We start from the raw sequence: 19,218 nt of genomic DNA, 5'->3' as shown, positions 1-19,218 counted from the left end.
CGATGGCGCTCCCAGCTTAAACTCGGAGAGCGGAAACAATGATTTCATATCAATCCACAAGGCTTAAAAAAAAAACAAGTAAATGAAAGTCAGTTTATCGATAATTTCAGTTAGTTTTGTAAACTCACGATTCAGTTTTAGTTAGTTATCGTTTTTTCCTTTTAATTATAGTTTTTATTTATTTCAGTTAACGACAATGTTTTTTCAATTTCAGTTTTCGTTATTTCGTTCGTTTTCGTTAACTATAATGACCCTGCCCTGTACAGGTCGCCAGCCTGTCGCAGGGCCAACACAGAGAGACAGACAACATTCACACCTATGGGCAATTTAGAGTTTCCAGTTAACCTGACCCCAGTAAGTGCATGTCTTTGGACTGTGGGAGGAAACCGGAATACCTGGAGAAAACCCACACAGACACGGGGAGAACATGCAAACTCCACACAGAGCGAGAGGGAGGGAGGGGCCCTGGCCAAGATGGAATCGGACCCAGGCCTTCCAGATGGTATGCTAACTGTGAGGCAGCAGTGCTAACCACCGCGCTGCATGTTTTGTCTCTCTCAGTATTTCTCCCAGGCTTCATATTTAAGTCTGCTATGGTTGAGATTTCAGGTTTTGTGTTTTGAATTTTTTGCATTATCTAAGTCACCTGTAAATAAAGCAGTTTTTAGTTTGATTTTGTCTCCTGCGTCCTGCGTTTGGGTCCACCCCTTCCTGCACACAGCCCCAAACGTGACACAAATACTGTACATAGAATATGAATCCGGCTTTAAATACACACACAACACTTGTTACTACATCAGTTCTTTTTTGTTTTGGATCCAAACATTTGACAATAAGAAAAAAATATCAAATGTTCTCTCAGCACACGCAGACAGAGGCCCATATACAGTTGTGGTCAAAGGTTTTGACAGTGGCACACCTGCCAAAACAAAATTTGTATTTATTTGCCAACAAAAACTGTTGAAACTTGTGAAATCCTTGCAGTCTTTACTATATCATAGAAACATGTAAAAAAAAATAATAATAAAATGAAAACAGAGGCAGCAAAGTGCATAAAAAGCAAATTTGTGCTGTTGCTAAAGGTTTTGACGTGTGTACTTGTGTGGTCAAAACTAATGCTTGTTGCTATGGTGCTGCTTATTTTCTCAGCTTTCATTTTTATTAAAACCTTTTTTTATGTGTATGATTGATCAAAGATGCCAACATACCAACAGCAGCTAATATCAGACCTAAAAAAAGCTACAAATGCTGTCTGGAGGGAGGGTAAATTGGGGAGTGCGTTAAACGTCACTTGGCAGTTTCTCTGCGATAGTTTTTTGTTTTGTTTTGTTTTTTCCTGGCGGGTCTGTGTTTGGACTAAAGTTTTTTGTTGTTGTTGTTTTTGAGGATGTTGAGGACAACCAAGAAGCTCTATGGTGATGATGTTTCCCCGTGAAACATGAACAAGCAGAACCCAGAGATGACCTGGAAGGTGTTGGAGTCGCCATCAGAGGTGTTGGAAGTGTTTCACAACATTGAAGCATCGTAAATGTTTTAACTGGACTTGAGCTATGCAGCAGACTTTAAGTATATATACATGGAGGGAAACTGCCTCAATAAAGGCTCAAGTGCCAAAAAAAAAAAAAAAAAAAACTATCTGAAGGAACAATTTAGACAAGATATGGCAGGTAGACATTAAAGATGTTTAATAGGACAGTCAGAAGTGGCACAAAGGAAAGCTCGTTATCCCAAATTATCTAACAGATAACCTTTTCCAGTGTTGCTGAGCTGTTACAATTAAAGTTTGGAATGGTTTTAGTTACTCCTGTGTAAGAATGTGTGTTCACCCCTTGTGTAGCTATTTCTTCAGTTCATCCTAATTTGAAAATATTTCCATTGCAGAACATCGCTGGCTATGTGCAGGTCCCATAACATTGCTATCTAATATGCTTTTGAATTCTTAAATTAAGAAGAATAACATTTTGAGTTTTTATTTTGACACTGGGACATAGAAATGACAGATGTTGAGAAATGCTTCCTCAGATCAATTTCAAGAATGAACAGTATTAATTGTGTATGTACCATTTTTATCTGTGGGATTTTAGCTGACGGTTGTCATACAGTTGAACTGTGAAGCCGAGGACTTTCTATATTTTCTGTATTGATAACAAATAACATGACTTGAAGAATACAGCAAACCAGCAGCCCTGTAACCCCAGGATAGAGGACGGCAACTGAGTAACTGTGTCAGAGTGAAGTGGATCCCATTGTCAATGTATTAACTTTTTAGAAACAGTAAAATACTGTCAGCAGATTGAAATGTTGCTTGAAATGGTAATGCAAATGTATTGTTGGGTATTGTAACACAGGCAGTTGGTGGGAAAGCTAACATTCCAGGATGTGTAAATATGCAGTTGTTGCTGACAGGAAGCACAGGAATATCTCCCATAAAAATGCTGATGATTGCTTACAGTTAGTAGACTGGACAATAGAAGGTTTATTTAATAAAAGTGAGGAAAGTTTATTGCTACACTGTATTTACAGTATTTCTATGGGGATTCACATTTGAAACATTTGATACATTTGAAAAGAGAACATCTCTGATCATCATTCATCTTTTGACTGCCTGATTCATTTTAATAAAAGATTTTCACTGTTGGTCTCTTAGTTTGGAATGTCCAGCCTGTTCTTTAATCTGACATCATAAAGAGACAACACAGGCCCAAATGGAACCTTGGACATCAAAGGCACCACAAAGAACCTAAGAACATTCAGTTCACTTTCACAGTCATTCTGCAGAGATATCAGACCAGCTGGATTCAACTCTTGAATATTCACAGTATTTTTGGCAAATTTACACGTTTCCAAAAAAAAAATGTCCTTTGAGATGAGAAACGTAGATTATCCTGTAGCCTCTGAGCAAAATTCAGGTAATTTATTTTTGTATTGATTTATTTATTTTAGATTTTTAAAATGTTGAACATTAAAACTTGGTGACACTGAACATCACCCAGACTTTTTGGACATAATTTAATGATAGAACTAAGGAATGACTGCAGTACATGCAGCTTGATAATAACTGGCTTTATCGTATTTGTAGAGAGCTGTGGCACCACCACCCCCAAAAAGAGGAAGGCCAGCACAGGACCAGAGTCCCCCAGAAAAAGGCAGAGGTGTGCCCGTGGACCCGCTCAGCTGGCATCCGAGGCTGCGCCAGCAAAGCGTGGCAAAAGGAAGGCCAGCACCGAAAGGGGGACACCTGAAAAGAAGATAAAGTGTGAACCCAGACACACAAACTCCAGTGAAGCCATCAGGGGGGCTAACTGGACGGAGCAGGACAACGCTGAGAAGCTGCTGGCCTCAGAGACTCCCGGGTCAACAAACAGGGAGCGTGCCTGTGACCCTTCCCCAGACTGCAGCACTCCATCAGCCTCCATACCAGACAGTGGGAGCGCATTCCTCCCATTCACACAAGACAGAGGTAAACTCAAAGTGTGATAGACACTAACAGTGAGCTTAAGCTTGTACTGTTTAGTCAGGGTTGCAAATTCTCTATTAGCATGCAGGTTTTAAGCCTTTTTCCACCAACACTTGTCACATTTACCCTTACTGAATTTCTTTCACTAACAGTAATCATAATAATTTGATGCAAACAGACGACAGTTTCAGGGCTCAAAGTGCTGCCATCAAATGGTCAGTCAAAATGCTGAGTATTTACATGATGGCTGCCCTCTTTAACATCACTCTAGCCAGCGCTAACATACACAGACACAAACGTGTAGGATTAGATACATTCCACGATACAGCTGTGTGCAAAGAAGTCGGAAGGTGACGGGAATATTGTGGAAGCATCTGGGATTTTCTTTTAGTTTAAGCAAAGTTATGTTAACAATAACAGCGAGCCGACGCGATAATTCACAGCTAGCGATTGGGGACCTTTGGTGCTTCCTTCTGCACGCTCTTTCCTGTCAGCTCCTTCAAATAAACCACACACAGTATTTCTAGTTGTACAAACATGTCTGTCGCAAAGTTCATATGTGAAAACAGTTTATTAATCTCAAGATAAAACCATTACATATTCAGATGTAGGTAAGTGAGGGGGATTAGAAGTGAGGCATGTGGTATAAAATGCTTTGAGTGCTCAAGTAGAGCAGAAAAACACTCTATAAGCTCCAACTTATTTACAACTGTATCTGTGTTTGTGTAGCTCGATTTGAGGCGACGTACAAGGAGCTTCACAAGCTCGGAGAAGGAGGCTTCGGCTCAGTTTATGCTGGGTTGATGATGGACAGCTTCCCAGTGAGTATGACGCATATGTTCTTATATCTCATGCACTTTGCCACCATTCCCTGCACTAACCAACATACTCCTGTCTGATCTGTAGGTGGCGATCAAACACATCGGAAAGGAAGATGTGGAATATGAAGAAATGGTGAGTGATTCAAACATTTTTAAATGTTTCACCTTCCTGTACCTTTGCTGTTTATGAGGAAACCAGATACTCATTCACTTTTCTCCTCTTTAGGTCTTTAATGGGAAGACATACAAGATCCCACTGGAGGTTCTCCTAATGCAGAAAGTGGGCGGTGAACCCCTGTCAGTAGGCACTTCTCCAGCTATCTCAATGCTAGATTACTTTGAGCTAGAGAAGGAGGTCCTTCTGATCATGGAGAGACCAGTGCCATGTGAGAGCCTGTATAGCTATCTAGAGAACAATGGTGTACCCCTGGACGTGCATGTTGCTAAGGTATATAGTCCAGCCCAGAGAAGCTCCACAGAGCTTGTTTGATAGTTGCCACACTGACAGGAATCAGTCCCTTCTTCACTTCTGACTGCTCTCTTTGTGTTTCAGAACATCATGAAGCAGCTGGTTGACGCAGCCATAATGATGCACAACAAAGGGGTCTTCCACCGGGATCTCAAGACAGAAAACTTGCTCCTCGAAACCGGCTCCAGTGACCTGCGAGTGCGGATCATAGACTTTGGTTGTGGCTGCTGGGTACAGGAAGAGCCACAATGCGTCTTCTCTGGTATGACATCTGGCTTGTGCTCTTCATTCAGCCATTGCTCTGATGATTTTGATTTCAGTCTGAACCTGTTCCTCATCCTTCCTTTCTGTCTGTGCATTGCAGGAACCTCAGCGTACGCCCCTCCAGAGTTTTTCACACGAGGGACGTATGAGGCTATCCCCACCACAGTCTGGCAGCTGGGCGCGCTGCTGTACGAAATGCTGTACGGAGTGCATCAATTTCGTACCACTAGATTCGTCCGCAAGAAAAGACCTTTTAACAAAGTCCTACACAAAGGTGAGACATTGGTAGAATCTCTGTGTTTTGGTGCTGATACTGTATAAACATTTTGCTTACAAGTTCCAAAAGATTGCTGCCGTTTCCATCCTGATCTTTGCTTTGTTTTCTGTCCTCTCTCTATTCAGACTGCCGGAACTTTTTGAAGCAGTGTTTAACTCGAAGCCCACAACATCGGGCCACCTTGGAGCAGATTCAGCAGCACCCCTGGCTGCAGGATCAAACTCAAGTCACACCTTAAACACTTGCTAAGATGCCTGGACTTTGATCTCCCTTTCATTTCTTTATTTACTTATTTCTTCTTTGTTTATTTACTTTTGTTCAATTAATTACTTTATAATTACCAGTCGCGGCAGATGACTGCCCCTCCCTGAGCCTGGTTCTGCCGGAGGTTTCTTCCTGTTTAAAGGGAGTTTTTCCTTCCCACAGTCGCCAAGTGCTTGCTCATAGGGGGTCGTTTTGACAGTTATTATTAGTTATTCTTCTTTATATTCTTTTCATTGTTACTGTTATTCTTTTTGTTATTATCATTATTATTAACCTGGGCCAAACACTACATAACTCGGCCCAAAATTGGACTAGAAAAAAAATGAATAAAAACAAATTGGATCAAACTTACTTGAAATGAGTTTTGTTAAATTATTTCCACCTGTTAAGGTCAGTAGCCTTGACAACTATTATTTCAAACAATACACGTGTAAACAAATGTTACCTGTTCCCCTCTCTAAAGCTGCATTTGCTCATGTTATTTCCCATGTTGCTGAGCTTTGTCTTTAGTGTTTTTGCTCTTATTGGTCTGATTGATTCCACCTGTTATGGTCAGTGGCCTTGACAGCTTTTATTTAAAACAGCACAAATGTAAATGAATACATTAGTTTTAGCACAGAATGGACCACAGACCACAGTGAGGTTGGAGTTTGGCGTAACAGTAATGTGTTGGCAAGACAGGGGTAGAAATGCTCAACATAATGTCACTTAATCTGAGGCCTCAACAGTCACTAGTTACCTGCAGCTAAGGTAACTGGTGCTGTCCTAGATTAAACCTGTAGGGTTTCTACCTTACAGTATGCAGTGCCATGAGACAGGATTTGTTGACTGGTGCACTTTGGTCAGTGCTTGCTGTTTTTAAAGTGCTTTATAAATAAAATTGGCTTGGCTTGGCTATATGAATAAAACTGAAAAGATCTAAAGAAGGAGTTCCTGGAATTTGGGTTTATTAGAACAGGACAAATAGATGTCCACAGCCCTCTCAGGCTGATGAGACTTTGACACCTTGTGCATATCTGACACACCAGCAGCATCTGACAGAAGAGCATTTAATGATCAGGGATTTGACAAACTTAAAGATAAAAGTGCATTTGCTGCATTTGTTTTGTTAGCTCTTCCTTTTCACAGACAATGAGGAGCAAACAATGTGCAAAGCACCATAAGAAGTGTGTGTTCTGATGAAGACTTTAACCAGCTGCTGAGTGAATCTGTGCCCATGCCTGGAGGTCTTGTGTCCATTTTCTATGAAGATAAAAAAATAACATCATAAAGTAACAGATATGCTTGTGTTTTAACACATGAGCGAAGAAAACAAGTGTCACAGGCGCTAAAGTTAAAAGTTAATCACAAAGCATCGTTGCCCTTTAGAGTTTCTAAAGTTAAAACCTGCTCGGAGTGAGGAGGAGAACTTTTTAAAGGCTTAAACGTTTCTTTAGAAAAGAAAAGCCAAAAATGTTAGAAAGACAGAGCGCAGAAATGATGCTCTGCCAGTTTTTAACCTTCAACTGTGGCAATAAAACATCTACAGTTCACATTATCCAGTTAATTCATATCCATCATTTTAAGCAGGATCCGATAATCACAATATACAACAGAATCACAGTGAATGTTCAGAGCTGTCAGTGTGATTTAAGGTGCATAATGCAAAGATTTTTGATAAATCTTTTGTGAGCAGAAAAACTGAAATAAAAATACATTCAGTCAGTTTTGCATTATACATGTAAAATCATAATATATCCTACAGTAACCCTGCAAGGTAACTAAATATCCCGACTAGCTTGTCAAAAATGAGCAGCAGCAAAAATACATTTTAAATACCACCCAAACTCTTGATGCATGCTTAATCATCCAGGTGAAAAAAAAAATGGAAGGAAGTTGAATCTGTTCATCTGGACATACTACAGGGTTTTCAGTGGGAGACACCTCTGAAAACACAACTTCCAGTTTGGCTATTCTCAGATAATTAATGGCATCAACCAAAGTTGACTTCTCACAGTGTATTACTTTTTACATGTTCTCACTTTTACAGCTTACCTGCATCCTTCCACAACTGGCTGGAAGGCAGCCCTTGTTGCCTGCATAACTTTGTCCTAGTCACAGCAAAACTCCAGTGCAGATTTGATATGTCCATTTTCAAAAAGCCAGGCTTTTCTGTCATGGCACATGTGTAGTTGGATGGTCTGGCAAGAGAATCACCTCTGTGGAGAAAGACTGAGCCACAGAAGGTAAACTGTCTAATTGTGCTGGGAACCTAATGAACAATAAAGAGAAAAGTAAAGATTATTATACATTTTAAATTATTTGTTTACGTGACAGATAGTGAATATTGTAATTTTGTTTATCAAAATTGAATTTAAACAAAGTCTACTGAACACAGCCCTGATTTGCATGAACACAAACCTATCAGGCCTCCTAAATAATTCTTAAATTCACTGAGTACATCTGAAAAGAGTAAAAACGATATATTGTAACAAAAGCATGATGTCAGTCACGTTTCAGAATAACTAGCCCATTTTCACAAATTAACTGTGGTGTACAGTTTGGTCTCCACCGTCACACGTTGTGAGTCTAGCACAATGACTTTCTTTTTGTTTACTTAGCTTACTTCAGGATATATATATATATATATATATATATATATATATATATATATATATATATATATATATATGTAGCGCTTCCTATGTACCCCTTGAACTGAGATACAGCGCCCTGGGTCCGTTCCCTTTAATAACACAACTAGGGAAATTTTCACTCTCTTGGATCTGACAACTGAACGTAAAATTATTTAGCAAATTGTTGTGTGTTTTTACCTTTAAGTTCTCGCGCTGTAAATCCCTCACACTCAAATAAACCTCTTATTAATACCACAAATGAACGAAGGAAATAGTGCCCAAAGTACAGTATTTATTTACAAACGTCAGCGGCACATTAACAGGAAACCCACCCACTTAAACAAACTGAGGGTGAAACTCCATACAACTGCAAATATTTGTGAAACTTCAAACACATTTACCTGTGTGGGCCCACATGAAGTGAAAAACAAAAGAAAACATTAAAGAAAAAAGCCGGCAATACCCTAAAATAACCCGTTGCAGGCCTGATCCTCAGATAATGGCGGATGATCAGAGTTAGTGAGTTCACAGTCTTAGCTAGTGTACGCAATGTGAGCGTGCGGATAGGGATACTCACTCTCGGCAGTCCATACTCCCTTGTTGCTGCTAGCAGTCCCACAGGCCACGTAGGAGCCTCGTGGTAAAAAAAACCTTAACTCCACAAAAGTCCAGTCCTGTACACAGCGGCAAAAACTTAATCCAACTCTGCGTCGGCAAAAAGTAAATCCCAACTCTGCGTCGGCGACAAACACAGTCCAGCTCTTTGTCGAACAAACCAACAGCCCCAGCCTCTTACTGACAGGAGAGGCTACTGTATGTGATGTCCTCAACTGGAAACAGTCTCTCTGCAAAACTGTTAGCTAATCGCTATCAGTATATATTTGACATGACACTTAATGTCCGCCGGAGAGCACAAGCTGCTTCTCGCTTCGCCCTCACGTTTGCTTTGCTCTCTCAATCTCCTCCCCCCTCACGTTCGCTTCGCTCATCAGCCAATCAGAGTTCACATGGTATAACTTTACACCAAACACTTCACAAACATTAACTTAATCCATCACAAAGTAAATACTTGCAGACAGTATGCATAATACAACTTATTTTTATACATTGACACCCACTATGAAAAAGGGAAAAAATCTTAACACAATTTATTAGGATCTCAATCAAAATTTCACATTTTCACCAAAACTTTAACACTGGGGGGGTTTACCCCGGGGTTACATCCTCCCCCTTCTAAAAGTCTGGCTGTCCCAGCCAGTCAGTTCTCCCATTCAGGGAGAAACAATGGTCATCAGGTGACCTTCTCGAGGTTGTCCCCGCTGCAGGTGGGACACCAAACTGTGAAACTGTACAAAGGCACAGGTACCTTAGCAATTTCGTTCTCTGTCTCGCTGGCGATGCATAGTCTCATCCCTCTCTGGACTATGACCAGAGGTTTGTCCATAGGTTCTCCTGGTTCATCATAACTTAGACGAATGACTGGCCTTACAACCCGTTTAGCAACTGGACCACTGTCAGCATCCACTCCATCATTGGGCTCACTAGGCATTGGGACGTCTCCCATATCCAGTCCTGTGTCCACCACAGGGTCCTCTGATGGTGGTATGAAACTATCAGTTCTCCCTCCAGCCACTAAAACTGGGTCAGCAATCCTTTCATCGCTGCCATCGGCACCTTGGACATCACCTCTTTCCAGGTCCACCACCTCCGGCTTACTTCTAGCCCGGTTCAAGGGACATAATAAAGGGGACAGATCAGACCAATCAGTATTCATAGTTCTTCTGAGGGAACAGTGAAGATCCTCCTCCTCGCTCTCTGGATCACTGTGCTCTTTCTCATCAGTTCTTTGCTTTGCATTTTGTTGCTCCCTCCTTTGACTCAACGCATTAGCTGCTCTAGTGCATGGTCTCTGAGGTGTATACTTCTCGTCTCGATTTTCTGGCATCCTAACCCAGAATCCTATGGGTAAAAGATGGTTTCGGTGAAGAGTCTTTACTATCCCTCTCCCCCTTTCAGGCTTTACTCGGTAAACTGGGAGATTTGGAAGTTTCCCCATGACTATATATGGTTGAGGATTCCACTTTTCTCGTAACTTGTGTTTTCCTGGAATCCCGAGGGCTCGAACCAGCACTCTGTCTCCTTCTTGCAGGTCGTGCACTCTGACCCTCATATCATAGCCTCGCTTGTTTTTCTGATGATTCTTTTGCGAAGCTTCAGATGCTAGTTGGTAGGCATGACGTAACTTCTCTCTTAACCTGCCCACATACTGGTGGTAGTCTTTTACCTCTCTGCCATCCTTGGATATGTCGAAACACACATCAATGGGCAGACGGGCCTCTCTGCCAAACATTAAGAAATATGGCGAATAGCCTGTCACTGCGTTACGGGTGCAGTTATAGGCATGCACCATACTAGCTACATGTTGGCTCCAGCTCTGCTTTCGCATTGGGTCAAGAGTCCCAAGCATGGATAAGAGAGTACGATTGAAACGCTCTGGCTGGGGGTCTCCCTGTGGGTGGTAAGGAGTGGTTCGGGATTTCCTTATCCCCAACATGGTCAAGAGTTCTTTTATCAACAGACTCTCAAAATCCCGCCCTTGGTCAGAATGTATGCGGGCTGGCAGGCCATAATGGACAAAGAATTTCTCCAGCAGCACCTTGGCTACTGTTGCGGCCCGTTGGTTAGCTGTGGGAAAAGCTTGGGCGTACCGAGTGAAATGGTCAGTGACCACTAGGATGTTACAGACTCCTCGTGAGTCTGGTTCAACTGACAGAAAATCAATACACACCAGGTCCAGAGGACCGCTACTGGTTATCTGATGCAGTGGAGAAGCCTTTTGGGGCAAAGTCTTCTGAACCACACATCTCCCACAGCTTTTGATGTACTGCTCAATATGAGCAGCCATTTTGGGCCAATAAAATCTCTCTCGAACCAGCTCCATGGTCTTCTCAACACCTAAATGTCCAAAATTATCATGCAGAGACCGCAGTACAAGTGGCCGGTGTTTTTCGGGAAGAACCAACTGGAGCATTTCCATACCATTGGGCTTCACAGTCTTCCTGTACAAGAGCCCATTCCGCAGCTGGAGCTTTTCTCCTTCTCGCTGAAGAAGGGCTATCTCTGGGTGGCTGCTCGAAATAGTGCAGGGCCACTTTCTGGCTCTCATTTCCTGTTTCACTTTTCCAATGGCTCCGTCCAAATCCTGGTCCTGTTGTAGGTCTAGATTACTCAGCAATTCCATCGGGGGTTCACCCAGTTGGACTGGATACACATATAGGTCTGGAATGACTGAGGGTGATGCACCAAGTTGAAGAACACATCCACTTGGGATGTCAAAAGGCTCACTGACCCTCACAGTTTTGCAGAGAGCCTTCACTCCAGAAGGGGGTATGCACCCCTCATCTTCAGGGTTTGCCTTCCTGGACAACAGATCCGCATCTACATTTTCTCGGCCTGGCCTATACTGTATGCCAAAATCATAAGTAGACAGGGCAGCTAGCCATCTATGCCCTGTGGCACTGAGCTTGGCTGTAGTGAGAACGTAGGTGAGTGGGTTGTCAGTTCTCACGGTGAACTTAACGCCATATAGGTAGTCGTGGAATTTATCCACCACAGCCCATTTTAGCGCCAAGAACTCAAGCTGATGGACTGGATAGTTTCTTTCAGAGTTCCTCAGCTTTCGGCTGGCAAAGGCCACCGGGCGCAAACCCTCCGGGTACGCTTGGTAGAGAACTGCACCTAAGCCCTCAAAACTGGCATCCACATGCAATATGTAAGGCTTGATTGGGTCAGCGAATGCTAGCACTGGAGCATGTGTAAGACAGTGGATTACTTTCTGAAAAGCAGCGGTGCAGGTTGGTGTCCATCGGTCTCCAAAAGGCTGCGACTTCTTAAAATAGGTGGTCCCTTGTGCTACAGCTTGCTTGCCCCGGTTGGTTGGTTGGTAACCTTTTGTCAGATCAGTCAGAGGCTTTACAATAGCTGAGTAGTTGGCGATGAAGCGTCGATAATATCCGCAGAACCCCAGGAAGGATTGTAGGGTTTTGAGATCAGTAGGCTGCTGCCAGTGAGTGACTGCTTGTATTTTCTCCGGGTCGGTAGCTATCCCATCAGCAGACACAATGTGGCCAATGTACTTGACCTGAGGCTGGCAAAATTGGCACTTGTCAATGGATACTTTCAGGCCATATTCCTGCAGGCGGTCAAGCACTTTGAGGAGGCATTCCTCGTGTTCCTCCAGTGTCCTACCGAACACTATCAGGTCATCGAGATACACCAAGCACTGGAGCAGGTTCATGTCTCCCACGGCCTTTTCCATCAGTCGCTGGAAGGTGGCAGGAGCTCCGGTTATGCCCTGAGGCATACGCTCAAATTGGAAAAATCCAAGTGGGCATAGGAAAGCTGTTTTCTCCTTGTCTTCTTCCGCCATTGCAATCTGATAGTAGCCGTTTCTCAGGTCCAACACAGAAAACCATCGACTCCCAGTCATGGAGTCTAAGGCCTCATCTATTCTAGGGACGGTGTACTGATCTGGGATTGTCCGGGCATTGAGGGTCCGGTAATCAATACACATCCTGATTGTGCCATTCTTTTTTCTCGCCACGACAATGGGAGACGCATATGGACTGCGTGACTCCTTGATTATTCCAGCCGCCAGTAGTTTTTGCAGGTGGCGCCTCACATCATCTATATCTCCTGGTGCAAGACGTCTGGATCTTTCTCTGAACGGTCGTGTGTCGCTAAGGCGGATTGCGTGTTCTACATCTTTTGCCAGCCCTACATCCCATTCCCCCAGAGAAAAAACTCCAGCTTTTTCAGACAATTTTTTTATGATTCTCTCTTTCCAGGCACTTGGGATTGGAGAATCTCCAAAGTTGAATAATCCTGGATCTATAGCTTCAGAGGGGATCTCATTCCTCTTAAGTGCAGTCACGATTTCGGCTTTATGGACACAGGCTACGACAGTGCCCTTAGGAATTGACTTGGCTTTCAGCGACTCATTCCTAAACAACACTGAAAAATCATTGTTGTTTATATCTGAAGGCAGGAGAACACACGGGGGCACCATAACCCCGGCTGGGAGAGGGGTTTTGACGGGGGCCTCAATTATTAACACATCTTGGTCCCATGACTCCTTTGCAGTCACCTTACAGGATGCAAATACTGCCCCACCAGGGGGGATTTGGAGTGGTCCGGGGCCAGTCCACCTTATTTGTCCAACACCATCATCTATGGGCCCTGGGGAAAATGGTTTTTTGACTTGTGCAGGTGATTCTGCACAGACCCGCCAAGCTTGAGCTGGCCCACAACTCTGAGTTCTGCTGGTGCCATGCTTGGGTCCATGATGAAAACTCCTTGCATTTGTTCCAATAATCACTGGGGCCTGCTCTGGCCCTTTTGGGTCTGGGCACACCAAAGCTAACACAGTCTTGGGATCATGATGAGTCCCATCATCTGGGAACATGACATTCATTGCCACATATCCTTTGTAGGGATAACTAGACTCACTCAGGCCCCAAAGGGCTAGGCTAGAAATGGGATGGATGGGCAAGTGTGACAGGTGTGCTGAGTACCAGCTTTCGAATATTAAGGTGACACTCGAGCCACTATCCATCAGTGCTGTTACTGGTTGACCCTCGATAATCACCTCACTCAGTGACGCTTCTCCCACTAACCCCTCAGGGAGGGTTGTGGCTTCTTCCGTATCTACAGTGCTCCGCTTGACAGAACAATGGGTGTTGGGTGGCTCTGTACCTCGAGTTTTGGGCTCCTGTTTGCTTCCTTTCTGTCTCCTTAGTGAGCGAATTAATTTCTGTATGACAGTTGCAGTGTCTTCAGGGGCTGTACAGTGTGTGGCTATGTGACCATCTCCACCGCAGTGGTAACAGAAGAAATCCTCTCCTTCCACCCGGGATTGTGGTTTTCCTGGATTACTTGAACGTGTGAGACTGGTATTACTGTCCCTACTATCTCTGAAGCCTTTCTTCCACCCAAACTCCTTGGACACCCTAGAGTCTGCGTAGGCCACAGACATTACACTGAATTGATTTTGCAGATCCTCTACCTGTTTTTTCAAGGCCTGAACCTCACCGCTGATGGTCATTTTGTCTCCTTTCTCCCTTTGAGACACTTTAGACTGCTTATTCCCTTGCGTGGGTTTTGGCCCTGCTGTGAACTCAGACATCTGGGACCGCAGCTCATTAATGTGTGACTTTAAGTCTCCAACATCACACTCCATTTGTTTATCTTCTTCTTCCACCCTCACCTGCCTGACTGCAGGTTTAGCTTGGTGGGGGCCAGTTTTCTGTCTCAATAACTGTTGATTTTCCTCTTCTCTGATCTCATGTAACAGAGTCAAGAAAGGAGGGGGGTTGCTTTTTCTCTCTCGTAATCTCAACTGCAGAAGCAGTATGTCAGATTCGGTAGCTCCTCTGAGGAGTTGTTCCACACGAGCACTGTCTCTCTGGTTGGGGGACAGTCCTCCTCTGTGTACCACTTTAGTTAATAATCGCTCCACTCTCCTCAGGAAGTCCGACAGTCGTTCCCCAGGACCTTGCCTCAATGCTCTGAAAGAAAAGTAGAGGTCCTCTGGGGTCTCTGAGATCCCAAAAGCCCTTTCCAGGGCCTCAATGTATTCCTTGGGCATTGCATCAGGGTCATTAGCTCTCACAGCTTGGGCTATGTCTAGGGCAGGACCCCTCAAGCTTTCCACAATTCTCTTTCGTTTTTCACGAACAGAGCAGTCGCATTCTTCTACCATCAATCGGGCCTGCTCTAACCAGGCGTCTAGGTGCTCTTCCCCAGCAGGGGCGGGAGTAATTCCAGAATATATCCTCAGCCGTCGAAAAACACTACTCTCGGAAGTGGGCCTCATGGTTTTGGCTAGCAAGTCTCCTACTGCTCGTATATTGGACTCCGCCGAGTTCCCTCCGGCTAGATCTGAGAGTTCTGGTTCTGGTTCAGTGGTTGTCCTTGGAGCGCTGGCAGGGGTCTCTTCCCCCTCACTGGGGCCATGCAGGGTCCAAAGCTCACCTCCCTCCCCAGCAGGTACATCCAGGGGAATGGTTTTAGTGTTCACTCGTTCACTACACTCACACAATACCATTAACGAGTGTGAATCTGGGTCAAACATCCGTCCCTTAACTTTCACTCTCCCAAGGGCCTTAATAGCTCCGACAGTCTCTTCAATATGCTCTACTGTGGTGTCTATGGGGACCCGTTTAACCACAATGGAATGGTTTAGGTCTACCCCTTCCCCTTTACACCAGTTCTGCAATAGAGACATGGTTTTTCTTACTTAACAAGTTATTACAATAATAGCCGCAAACATGGGGTTGGCGTTTAACAATGGCAAGGCATGAAAACAATAACCATTAACTCACACAGTTACTAAAGGGTTTACATGCAAAGAACATCATGACATAAAACACTTTCAACATTAAAATCCCAGCGGTGCCTCCATTTATGTAGCGCTTCCTATGTACCCCTTGAACTGAGATACAGCGCCCTGGGTCCGTTCCCTTTAATAACACACAACTAGGGAAATTTTCACTCTCTTGGATCTGACAACTGAACGTAAAATTATTTAGCAAATTGTTGTGTGTTTTTACCTTTAAGTTCTCGCGCTGTAAATCCCTCACACTCAAATAAAACTCTTATTAATACCACAAATGAACGAAGGAAATAGTGCCCAAAGTACAGTATTTATTTACAAACGTCAGCGGCACATTAACAGGAAACCCACCCACTTAAACAAACTGAGGGTGAAACTCCATACAACTGCAAATATTTGTGAAACTTCAAACACATTTACCTGTGTGGGCCCACATGAAGTGAAAAACAAAAGAAAACATTAAAGAAAAAAGCCGGCAATACCCTAAAATAACCCGTTGCAGGCCTGATCCTCAGATAATGGCGGATGATCAGAGTTAGTGAGTTCACAGTCTTAGCTAGTGTACGCGATGTGAGCGTGCGGATAGGGATACTCACTCTCGGCAGTCCATACTCCCTTGTTGCTGCTAGCAGTCCCACAGGCCACGTAGGAGCCTCGTGGTAAAAAAAACCTTAACTCCACAAAAGTCCAGTCCTGTACACAGCGGCAAAAACTTAATCCAACTCTGCGTCGGCAAAAAGTAAATCCAACTCTGCGTCAGCGACAAACACAGTCCAGCTCTTTGTCGAACAAACCAACAGCCCCAGCCTCTTACTGACAGGAGAGGCTACTGTATGTGATGTCCTCAACTGGAAACAGTCTCTCTGCAAAACTGTTAGCTAATCGCTATCAGTATATATTTGACATGACACTTAATGTCCGCCAGAGAGCACAAGCTGCTTCTCGCTTCGCCCTCACGTTTGCTTCGCTCTCTCAATCTCCTCCCCCCTCACGTTCGCTTCGCTCATCAGCCAATCAGAGTTCACATGGTATAACTTTACACCAAACACTTCACAAACATTAACTTAATCCATCACAAAGTAAATACTTGCAGACAGTATGCATAATACAACTTATTTTTATACATTGACACCCACTATGAAAAAGGGAAAAAATCTTAACACAATTTATTAGGATCTCAATCAAAATTTCACATTTTCACCAAAACTTTAACACTGGGGGGTTTACCCCGGGGTTACATATATATATATATATATATATTCTCTTTTTTTCTGGCCGCTGGTAATGGGTAAATTTTGTGTGTGCTTTCATTGTGGTTGAATGTTATCACATATCACATTTATCCGCACAATCAGAGTCGGCCCGAGGTGTGTGCGACATATGCGGCTGCATAGGGCCCCCTGACCACCAGGGGGCCCCCAAGCTCACCCACATTTGTGATGAAACTTTGTTTTGTTTTTTTAACATGCCAGTGTCCTAAAAGAAAGAAGAAACTTCCACCTCTTCATATTTGTACAATTGTAACAACACTAATTTAATGAGTTGCTGACTGCTGTGTCAGCGTGAATTCAGGTAGTTTGGGCAGGCATGCGCATCTGCAGTGCTCCAGATGACCTGATGGTCCCTCAGTTTCGGTCAGTTTTGGATGAAGCTACGAAACAGAAATGTGACAGAAAGGACCTGTACCTCTGAGGCAGAGAGGAGGGAAAGGAGAAGATTAGAGGAAGAAAAAAGACAAAGGTATGTTTCCATAAGTAATTACAGGTTTAGTTTGTAGTTCCAAACGTACTTAGGTATCACTAGCTGGTTAGGTATGGTATTTATCCCCTTATGAAAACTAACCATGGTTTTACTATGATAAACAACCATGGTAATACCACAGGTACCATTAAGTGCTATGAATAAACCATAGTATTACTATGGGTAGGACCATAGTACTTGTAATCACCATGAGGTACCATGGTAAAACCATGGTTACTGCATAAAAACCATAGGAAACCATAGTGGATTTTCGCAAGGGTCATGTCGCTGTGTCTCAGTCTAAGGTTACGTTCACACTGTCTGCAGCCTGGAGTGACCCAAATCCGATTTTTTCGCCCTTCGAGTCCGATCTTTTCATGCCAGTCTGAACAACACAGATACGATCTTTTCAAATACGATCTGTGTGTGTACACGGTCAGGTCGCATTTATCCGCCCTGCAACGACATTGATACCATAGACATCATAGACATATATATTAGGGGTGGGACTCGATTAAAAAAATTAATCGAATTAATTACAAGCTTTGTAATTAATTAATCGAAATTAATCACATTTTAATCGCATTTCAATATTTGACATGAGAAATATTAATTTAAGTTTAGTTGATGAATAAATCAATATACATAAGCTTAAACTTCAAAATTTTGTTCATTTTCCCACCAGTCTACTACACAGACCAACGAAGGGTGGAAGTGCTCCTGTGATAAGCAAACACCTGAAATTAAAGTTAAGCATCATAACTGGATAGTTTTATTCAACATTAATGTCTCACTTGTTATAGTTGGAAATTAATCATTCTCTCAGCTGTATTCCTTGATGTTGAAATGTGTTATGCTTGTTTTAACAGTTTATTTTGAATTAAAGACTTAAAATTAAACCACAAAAAGGAGAAAAAGTTCGTTCTCCGTTTAACAGCTGCTTTTACACAGCTGTGCTTCACACTCACGGTTGCTAGGCGACATGAGCTACGCAGAGGTGACGGCACGTGACGCTGATATGAAGGCTAGCTGCTCACTTCCGGCCTTTGTGGTCTTCGTGGGCTGCGAAAGACGTGGGCTGGGTCTCCTTTAAACTGTTACATAGAATTTATCCCACTAATCAATACATGATGAAATATGTTAAAACAATAGACCCCAACTGTAAGTTCTGTAAAGAACGGTCAGAAACAATCAGTCATCTATTTTGGAATTGTTGCATCACAAGAAAATTTTGGAAAGACTGTAATGACTTTATAAATTGTAATATTGATTCTAAATTTTCACTAAGGTATGAACACATTATTTTTGGTTTTCATGGAAAGAATACAAATGCAAACAAAAGACTAACAATTAATCTAATTATTATATTTGGTAAATTTCATATCCACAAATGTAAATTTTCTTCATCTTCACCCTTTTTTACAGATCTGGTTAAGGAAATAGAATTGTACTTATCCTCTATTTACAAGAGTACAAACAAAAAAGCTATAAACACTTATGAATGCTGCAAGTCACTGAATGTTTTTAATTTATTGTAATCTGTATAATATCTGCTTTTTGTTTTTGTGCCAATGTATTTCCTTCAGAAGCCTATACCCCTGGCATATTTTATTTCTCTTCCTGTGTTCTGTTCCTAATTCTATCCTTGTTTTTCCTTTTGTCAACAAGTTGTGTCTTTAATAAAAAAAAAAAAAAAAAAAAAAAAAAATACGTGGGCCGGGTCCTTCGCAGGATTCGGCCCCTAATTTGGACATTGTGCGTCGATATAATCTGTATGCCTGGAACTCGTGCACTGAGAAACGTTCCACGGTGCAAAGTGCGATTAAAATGCGTTAAAATTTTTAACGCGTTAATTTCCCCGTAATTAATTAATCGAAATTAACGCGTTAAAGTCCCAGCCCTAATATATATATATATA

At 42.8% G+C, this 19,218-nt stretch overlaps 3 protein-coding genes across 5 annotated transcripts in view; 2 read left to right on the top strand and 1 right to left on the bottom strand.

Moving 5' to 3' along the window:
* LOC115783721 (serine/threonine-protein kinase pim-2-like) overlaps window positions 1-5,553 on the top strand; it is a 32,580-nt gene extending 27,027 nt beyond the window's left edge. The window contains exons 3-5 of one of the 3 annotated variants that reach the window (XM_030734683.1): window positions 4,505-5,009; window positions 5,112-5,285; window positions 5,414-5,553. In XM_030734683.1, coding sequence (XP_030590543.1) covers window positions 4,838-5,009; window positions 5,112-5,285; window positions 5,414-5,526 — 459 coding nt within the window. In that variant the 5' untranslated portion in view covers window positions 4,505-4,837 and the 3' untranslated portion in view covers window positions 5,527-5,553. Of the gene's footprint in view, window positions 1-4,467; window positions 5,286-5,413 lie in introns of those variants that run through there. The other 2 variants (XM_030734681.1, XM_030734682.1) reach the window with 2 other exon arrangements.
* On the top strand, window positions 2,775-4,768 carry LOC115782459 (uncharacterized). Its single transcript, XM_030732637.1, has 5 exons — window positions 2,775-2,909; window positions 3,080-3,460; window positions 4,187-4,278; window positions 4,364-4,411; window positions 4,505-4,768. The coding sequence occupies exons 1-5, from the start codon at window positions 2,855-2,857 to the stop codon at window positions 4,766-4,768; spliced, it is 840 nt and encodes a 279-aa protein (XP_030588497.1). The 5' UTR covers window positions 2,775-2,854.
* An 8,923-nt stretch (window positions 5,554-14,476) lies between the features above and the next one.
* On the bottom strand, window positions 14,477-15,452 carry LOC115782458 (paraneoplastic antigen Ma1 homolog). Its single transcript, XM_030732636.1, has 2 exons — window positions 14,618-15,452; window positions 14,477-14,502 (listed from the first exon to the last, which is right to left on the bottom strand). Exons 1-2 carry the CDS (start codon window positions 15,450-15,452, stop codon window positions 14,477-14,479), a joined length of 861 nt encoding a protein of 286 aa, XP_030588496.1.
* Window positions 15,453-19,218: the final 3,766 nt, after the last annotated feature.

This window comes from Archocentrus centrarchus, chromosome 7 (genome assembly GCF_007364275.1).
Source record: "Archocentrus centrarchus isolate MPI-CPG fArcCen1 chromosome 7, fArcCen1, whole genome shotgun sequence".
Lineage (NCBI taxonomy): Eukaryota > Metazoa > Chordata > Actinopteri > Cichliformes > Cichlidae > Archocentrus > Archocentrus centrarchus.
This window is presented reverse-complemented; position numbering and strand designations above follow the sequence as displayed.